Source organism: Heterocephalus glaber, unplaced genomic scaffold, assembly GCF_053883595.1.
Source record: "Heterocephalus glaber isolate CG9 unplaced genomic scaffold, H.glaber_assembly_v1.0 deba00000818, whole genome shotgun sequence".
NCBI classification, from domain to species: Eukaryota; Metazoa; Chordata; class Mammalia; order Rodentia; family Bathyergidae; genus Heterocephalus; species Heterocephalus glaber.
The window spans coordinates 8,702,679-8,711,594 of record NW_028258164.1 but is presented as its reverse complement, the minus strand read 5'-3'; the positions used below and the strand labels follow the sequence as shown (position 1 = coordinate 8,711,594).

Below are 8,916 nucleotides of genomic sequence, written 5' to 3'. Positions count from 1 at the left end.
GAGAATGTTGCCTCTCACATGTCATGGCTAAACATGTCACACATTGTTTTAAGTGAGTGTCCAAATGTGAAAAGCCATTTTGTTTCCATGGGAAACATTACAACCCTTTTCAAAATGTGTTTGTATAAGTTCCTGTGGCACAAGATAAGACCCATGGATAAGTCTATGATTATAAACAATGTCAATTATCAAAAATGTGAGCAATTTTTTCCAATTATTGCCAGGCCATAGAAATGAATGAACTTCCATGTGGAAGTTCTATGACAGCAGTGCATAACTTCACTGAACATGCTGCTGTGCCATATCACTACATCCACCCCCAACACAATCACTTGGCCTCCTACATAACATGACCAATACACATTACAACTTCTTCACATTTGCCATGGTAATGCAGTTCATATTGTCTTATCTGAGAAGAGTAGAGAATACTAGGGCAAAGCTCTTTTCTTCAATGATGCCCATAAATCATCAAGTTGACAGTTTTGATGTTAATCCAGAAAATTGTACTAATACTTTCTGCCAGGCCCCTTTCACCTCTTTATTCCTTAGACTATAAATCATAGGGTTCAGCATGGGGGTGAAAACAGCATAGAAAAGAGAGATCAACTTGTCCTGAAGGACAGAAGAACTGGAGTGGGGCTGGGTGTAGGTGAAAATGGCCATGCCATAGCACAGGGCAACCACAGTGAGGTGAGAGGCACAGGTATGGAAGGCTTTCCTTCTCCCCTCTCTAGACTGTATCTTTAGGATGGTGGAGATGATCTGGATGTAGGACAAGAGAACCAGGAAAAAGGGGGTCATCAGCAGCACAATGCTAGAAACCATGATGGCCACTTCATTGGAGGAAGTGTCCACACAAGCCAGCCTGACCACAGCTAGTAGTTCACAAGATATATGATCAATATACTTGTTTGTGCACATGGGTAGCTGAAAGGTGATAGCAGTCTGCATAAGAGAGTTGGTGGAGCCACTGACCCATGATGTAATGGCCAATTTAGCACACAGTCCTGAATGCATGATAGAAGAATACCTCAGGGGGTCACACACAGCCACATAGCGGTCATAGGCCATCACTGCCAGCAGAACAAACTCAATCCCACCCAAGGCCAAGGAGAAAAATAACTGGGCTGCACAGCTCAGAAATGGGACTGCTTTATGTTCTGCAAGAAAATGCACCAGCAGCTGAGGGACTATGCTGGTGGCATAAGACACATCCACAAGGGAGAGGTTGGTGAGAAAGAAGTACATGGGAGTGTGGAGTCTGCTGTCCAGTCTGATCAGAAGAACAATGAGGAAGTTCCCCAGCACTGTCACCAGGTACATGACCAAGAACAGGACAAAGAGTGAGGCTTGAATATCCCAGTCACTGGATAGGCCACGGAGAATAAATTCACTCACCCACGTGTGATTATTTGTTCCCATTAAAAACTGTTAATCTGCAATCAGAGTCAGAAATAAGAGATAAGAGAACCATAAAATATGTTTTTGTAAATATATCTTCAAAAACCAGCCACCTTGACCAGGTATTTCAGATCATGGATTGGGCAAGAAGATGGCTTGAACCTGGTATTCTTTTCATATCTATTTTGCACCAGAAAGACAGTGGAATACCTTCATGAGGACGTAACTCCTTATCAGGAAGGTCACTTGTACCTTGGAGATAATGCATTGCAATTCCAATAGCTCTACCATTTTACTAACTTACCTCAGATTCTGGGGTAGGGAGAAAATGGCACGTGACAGTGATAGGTAAAATCATACACAATTAAGAAGACTGTGGTTGGGCAATTAAAAATTATCTTCAGTGAGTCCAGTAGATCCTACTTGGTGAAATGTATAAATCTAAATCAGGGAAAGATTTGAAAGAAATACGGATCTGAAATCAGAAAATATTGGTTTAAAATGTAGTTTTATTAGGTAGTTTTACTATGTTTCTTCAGAGATAAAGTTTAGTATATAAAGAGCACGATAACACAAATAAGCTCAGATAACATATGTGGAAAGTACTTTTGAATCGTTGACAGTAGAACTGTAGTCATATGGATGTTACCAGCAACAGGACCTCTGTTTTAGAGTTGATAAAGCAGCAGGTATTATTAGTGCTTCAACTCTGTAAAGAACAAATCAAAACTGTTTCAGAAATGCTTATCTCCTGCAAGGACCACACATCATGTGTAAATATGTTTTTCATGGACTCTTCCCTAATACCATCCTTGAGATCTGACCTCCTTCTCAACAGTCCCTTGTTTGCTTGTTTATCCTGATACTTCATCCTCTACTTTTGCTGCTTTTCTAAAATCTTAATCAGCCTGAGAAAATTCCACATTGTCTCAAAAAATCTAAATTTAAATTCTAAACCCTTAAAAATAGTTCATTTAAAAAATCTGTGAAGTGTTCTTGAATATGCTATAGGTCTGTATCTAAGTTAGACATTTTTCCCATTAATTTGGAAAATATATTTGAAGTACCACCTTTGCTACAAGTGCCAGGGTGAATATTACCTTTCCCTGATCAGATCTAGTAATTGAAGGAAAAGACACAGAACAAATTGCTGTTGCATCGTGGGCTGCTTCCTGGAGCACGGGCAAGACCATGCTCACCATACTCATCTTGAATGGCCATCCATCTCCGCTACATCCCTGTCTCATTACAAATGAGTGACAGTGTCACATCCTAGAAATAGCATAAATTTCACAGCCCATCAGCTTGTGTTTAAACCCACATCCCTTGCATCTTGGGGCCTGGAGATATCTACTTAGCCTCTTTGAGCTGCATCTTTCTTCATCTTTAACCCGTGCATAATATTAACTAAGTAGAAGGGTCACTGGGGAAACCAAAGGTTGAAGGATTACAGTTCCTGCATGAGGGCCTGCATAGGGAGGTGCCCATTACTAAGTGATGATAATTAGTCTTGATTTCATGCTCTCTACCTCTTTCAGGATCCCTTTTCTTCACAATTATCCCTCTCTACCACCCTCAGATTTCTGTATCTCCAGAGTGGCTCCTTCTTTTTCTTTATAAAAGGAAATATATAGATATTTCCTTTGTTATCAAAGTATTTACATAACAAGTTTTTCAGTTTTAGGAGAGGAAATTTTGCTATACATTTATCATTCTAAAACTCTGTTTTGCATCTGGAATTATTGGTGTCCATTTTCCAGATTCATGTCCTATTATTCATCCTGTTGGTCATGGAAATTTCTACTCTCATTAATCAATAAAATTTGAAAACTTGAAAGCTACTGATAATCTTCCATCATTAACTCCAGAGATTTCATCATATCTTTATTTCTTCTTTATTTTTAACAACGTTGTCTATTCCTTGAAACTCTCAACTCTGTGTTATGCTTCTCTCCTGCTTTCCCCTCAGTCTAATTTTCCTCTTTGCATTTTTAAAATCTCTAAATCCTCTACTCTATTGCTGTGAGCATTGTCTAAGATTCTCTGCTCACCAAATGTGCATATGCTCTATTAAGCAACTTGATAAATGTTTCCTAAATATCTCACTAACAATCATGTTCATCTGTCCACAGCCTTGATTTCCTCCTGAGCTTATTTCTAGCAATAGAACTAGAATATTCCCATTGCCCCAGTAAATTATGTTTTGGCTTTTCCTCTTTCTTACCACTCCACAAGCTCTCTATAAATGCTTTTCCTTTATATCTTTTACTACATATCTCTCTTCTCTTCCCTTGCTCTTCATACATACTTAGCCTCCCTGGCTCTATGCCCATGTTATATGGGCAAGAGATTATGTGTTAATTTCCCTCGTGTAACCTCCAACTACTCCAAACATCATACACTTTATCTCCAAATTAATAGTGCAAAATACAAATGTATTCATATCATTTTCATGTATAAACATTATCTATAATATCTAAGTATATACAGAATTAAATTAATCTTGGACAGAAAGGTTTTCACACCATCTATAATCTAGTCTTGTCTTACTGCTTATTTTGATTTTGTTAATTGTAGCAATTATCTTGCTGTGTGTTTTACAGAAAGAATTTTATTGAAATAGCTTTCTAACACTTCAATACCTTTTACTGATCAGTAGGCAATTTTCTAGGTTATAAAATAATTAATATCCAAATATACACTTTTTCTTTACCCTTTTTGGACTCATGTTAAAGAAAATAGAAATATCATCTTCAGTTGGAAAGCCAATTGAAGGAAATATGTTGGCCAGATATTTTAACACATCTTAAGTTAATAGCATCTTCATATTACTTCACCCTCCCCTTCCATCTAAATATAATTCCATTTCCACCCTTACTTTACAATAAGTGGAATAGATGCCCAAAAATACAGTTCATGTCTAACTTCTCCCCTCAGGAAGCTAGAGCTTGATCTTTTCAGCTGTAACTAATTTGTAGATTCTATAGCTCTCACTAAACTGGTGTTTTTCATTGAAGTAAAAACACTAAGCAAAAAATGTGAGGAATATTTACTGTATTTATACACACAAACATGACAACAAAAGCCTCTTAACACAGTGTAGACTCATGGACCATGGTTCTGTGTTCAGATCACATTTGTTTTAAACACTGAACATAGCTTATTGTCGATGCTATTGAACTCTTCTTCATATCCAAGTCTGCTTTACAGTCTCCTCTCAGTATTTGTTCAATTCCAGGTATTTCACTTGTCTGCCAGACATCTAATGCTCTTGTAACAAACAATAAAATCCCCTCTTTTGCATTCTTTGGGTGATATCCTCATATTCACTAAGCATCAAACCATACCCTCTACACATTTTAAGAGCTCTTCTACTCAAAAATAAGCAATCCAAGCTGCTAGCTCAGAGCATCAGATTGAAGAATGATGCATCCTCGCTGTTCATCTTCTTAGACATAAGCATAATGAAGGAACAATTTCCTTTTGCCTATGTTTTATGAATTGCAGTGAATTAGAATAATTAATGTGACCATAATGAATAAAACATACTATATAATAGCATTAAAAAGCTTTTGGGTCAGGGGGATAGCTCAGATATAGGATTACATGTGCAAAGCCCTGGGTTTGACCCCAAGCATAAGAAAAAGATAGAGGTCAGGGGGAAGGAGGGAGAAAGGAAGGGAGGGAAAGAGGGAGGGAGGAAGTGAAGAAGGAAGGAAGGAAATAAAAAATAAAAAGTTCTCATTCAAAGAGTGCATGAAAAATTACTAGATCCTTAAAACACTACCATTACTGCTTGAAATTTGTTATGCTTTTGTTGAACAAGTTTTTTTTTCTGTGAACTGTTTAACAATGAAATAATTCTAAATGAGAGATTAAAATATAAAATGCCTAAACTTATTGCAAACTAGTATATAAGCTTGCACTTGTCCTTTAAAATCTGTCAGACACAAGTTGAAAAGGGGAGCTTTAATGTGAATGACACAGAAACTGCAGAAGTTGGAGAAGTACAGACAGCAAATATCAGAATTTCTCAGTTAAAAGATTACCTTTAGATTTCACCCAAAGATCATCTGAAGGAAAATAGTCTGGTGATTGGGTTTTATGCATTGTCAGAATAATTAAACTAATGTATTTGAAATTTTATCACGTGAAGGTAAAGAAGAAAGCTGTTTCATTCAAACGTAAAGTCTGGTTTGGGAAAGAGGGCCTTTTGAAACTTCTTGGAGGTTTTAAAGAGACTTTCAGCAAGCCTATCCAGGTTGGAGTGATTGGTATCCCAAATGTGGGGAAAAGTAGCATCATTAATAGCTTAAAACAAGAATGAATTGTAATGTTGGTATATCCATGGGGCTTACAAGAAGCATGCAGGTTGCTCCCTTGGACGAACAGATCACAATCATAGATAGTCCAAGTTTCATTGTGTTACCACTTAATTCCTCCACTGCACTCGCTCTGTGGAGTCCAGCAAGTATTGAGGTAGTAAAGCCACTGGAGGCTGCCAGGGTCATCCTGTCCCAGGCTGATGCTAGACAGGTAGTTCTAAAATATAATGTCCCACACTATAAGAATTCTCTGAAATTTTTTACTAATCTCGCTCAAAGAAGAGATCTGCACCAAAACGGTGGAAGCCCAAATGTTGAATGAGCTGCCAAATTGCTGTGGTCTGAGTGGACAGGTGCTTCATTAGGTTACTATTGCCCAACCCCTACACTCTGGATTCCTCCACCACATTTTAATGAAAATATTGTGGCAGACATGAAAAGGGGCTTTAATCTGGAAGAACTGGAAAAGAACAATGCACACAACATATAAGCCATCCAGGGCCCTTCTTCAGCCAATAGCATACTTTTCTGGTCTTTGGGCCTGACAAATGGAACAATGGAGGAAAAAGAAATATCTGAATTGCCAAAGCAGAGGTGATGGGGAAACTGGAGGAAAGTGAGGACAGGGAAGATAAGGAAAGGATCTCAGACATGTCCCCTAGACAAGTGAGGCACTCCCAAAGGAATCTATAGTGGGTGAGCCATCTACAAGATCTTTTATTATCTTGGATGAAAAGACTAAAGAGGATGATGTTTATGACTTCAGCACTGATTATGTGTAACAGAACCTCATCCTTTTATAAGGATTTTCTTAACATTTCAGGCTAACTGCTAAAGTATGTATGTAATGTGCCAGTTTTGGTATGGCATAAGCTGTATAAATTTTGTGAATATGTATCATCATGTACACATTGAAGTGATGAAATAATTACATAAAAACAAAAAATATATATTACTTTTATTGGAATTGCTAAATCAAGCTAATTAATATATGTATTACTTAATACCATTTTTGTGAAACACTTGGAAGTCTACAGAATACAATTTTCCTTTGTTAAACAAATAAATGAAAAAACATTACCCTTGTTTGTGCTTATTAGAAGTACCTCCGCCTGCCTTCTGCTATGAATCAGTGATTATCCAGCCCAGCAAATATCAAGACATCAATGTTCTTCTGTCTATGACAAAGAAACAAAGACAAAAAAGTAGGTGTTCACTTTCCTCACACAAAACATTTTCCATGACACAATACATCTAATTTAAAAGTAAAATTTCAATCAAGCATAATTTTTAAAAATGAAACAAATCTATTCATTGATTCCATGGAAGTTGTTATATAATTCTTTAAAAATATAATTTTAACAAATTAAGTGTGATTTTTTCAATTTATTATATCTTGGTAAATGCACTTATTATTGCTTCTATTTTTCAATATTCTACCACCTTGTGATATCTTTGGTTGGAAATATATATTTGCTAAAAAGATGAGGAGTATGGAATTCACACAACCATAGGAGCTAATGTTAAAACCTGGGTTATCTTTTGTTTGGATGAAGTAGATAAAATTTAATGTTTCTACCTCCCTTTTCTCCAGTGTGGCTTCTAACCCTTTATCTGTGAGGCAACTTCATGCCATTCTCTGTAGCTTCCTGCATCCGGCTTGCCTGCCTTCCAGTGACACAGCCCTACTCTAAAACTACTCTTCCTTCCCCTTGTCTTAAAAGGAGTATCAAAAAAGTCTAGTCCTTAAGCCAAGTTAAACATATTTCTAATGGTAAATTCTCATGCAGGAATTTTAGTAAAATTTTCCACTAACATGGGGATTTTAGAATCATGATATCAAGTATCCTTTGGCTAGTCTTTTTACTTAATTTACTCAACTCTGACATGTTGATGGGAGTCCCATTAATGCCAACCTCCCTAATTTCTGCTGAATGCTAGAAAGAATATATTTCCAATAAAAATGTGACTTCTCAATTTAAAGTGTCTCTTTGGATACCTCAGCCTCCTCATATCCCTGCTCTAATAGACACAAAAAGACCTTGAAGGAGCTGTGAGCAAATGCTTATTTAAAAAAAAGATGAGAGGTCTGATCCACGACAGAACTGTTCACTCCGGGGATACTGCACAGAAGAGATCATCACACATGGTCTCTGGGATGCTGCTTGATGCTGTTCTTCTCTGTGTTCTTCTCCAGCCTTTAACTGCATCCCATCTACTTGCTGCCTATTGACCAACACTTCTAAATACCTAGCTTTGCAAGCAAGGAAGTAGCCAGGGCTTGACACTTAGCTGTCATTTCCCTTCCAAACAGTGACACATTTCATCAACCTAACCCAGTAGGTGCATTATACATTTAAAGCTATCTAGCATTTTCCATTCCTACTCAGTGGTTACTTTAAAAATTATAATCTCCTTTTCCTTCCCTAAGAAGAATGAAGTGTTGATGGGTAGATGCAGGAGATATGCCCACCATAAAAGAAATGCCCAGGGTCTCCAAAATATATTTTATAATAATCTTTTTTACTATTCATATGTAGGGGCAGGGATCTGTAGACATAACAAAAACAGTAGAATAAGCGCCTCATTAGGTCTTCTGGCTAATCCTGACTAGAAGGAGTTAAAACTTTACTAGAGAAATTCCCAGGAGAAGTAGGTCAAGTACTGGGGCAGAAAGAGGGAAAAATCAGATAAAGAAAGGCACCAAATGGCCTCGGGACTCGCAGCAAGAGACCGGAGCAGGAAAAAGCTGCAGGCAGAGTACAGAGAGAGTCAAGTACCTTAAGCCAGATCTAAGGCAGCTGTCCCTCTCCACTCCAGTACAATACAGGGGAGACAGGGAGACACACGGAGAGGTTTGCTGAGTGACTTTGGGGAAAGCTCTTATTTACACCTATGCACTCTAGGGTATCCACTCTAGGATCTCTGTAGTCATCATATAATTATAGAGTACAATAGATATCCACATACCGCCTTACCAACTCTAATCAAACTATGAATAAAGCACCCTATTGCCAACCCACCACCACTCCAAAGATAAGGCCCTGAAAAATAGGTCGGGGACAAGTAAACAAACAGACAGAAAAAAGCTGCATGTAGACCACTGGAAGAAATAACATTAGGCAGCAGTGCCTGGAAGCCAATCCAGTTAAGGCAAGTTTGGGGGCGGGGTGTGTGTGTGTGTGTG

General features: G+C 37.8%; 1 protein-coding gene, 1 long non-coding RNA gene and 1 pseudogene across 2 annotated transcripts in view; 1 reads left to right on the top strand and 2 right to left on the bottom strand.

Annotated features, from left to right (window-relative positions):
* Window positions 1-471: 471 nt before the first annotated feature.
* LOC101707166 (olfactory receptor 2F1) lies at window positions 472-1,425 on the bottom strand. Its single transcript, XM_004860480.1, has one exon. The coding sequence runs from the start codon at window positions 1,423-1,425 to the stop codon at window positions 472-474; it is 954 nt and encodes a 317-aa protein (XP_004860537.1).
* Window positions 1,426-1,926: 501 nt separating this feature from the next.
* LOC147828957 (uncharacterized) overlaps window positions 1,927-8,916 on the bottom strand; it is a 43,717-nt gene continuing 36,727 nt past the window's right edge. The window contains exons 3-4 of the long non-coding RNA XR_015449910.1: window positions 6,811-6,907; window positions 1,927-2,113 (exon numbers count right to left, since the gene is read on the bottom strand). This is a non-coding gene — a long non-coding RNA (uncharacterized LOC147828957). The remainder of the gene's footprint in view (window positions 2,114-6,810; window positions 6,908-8,916) is intronic.
* Window positions 5,534-6,511, top strand: LOC101702371 (guanine nucleotide-binding protein-like 3 pseudogene; annotated as a pseudogene).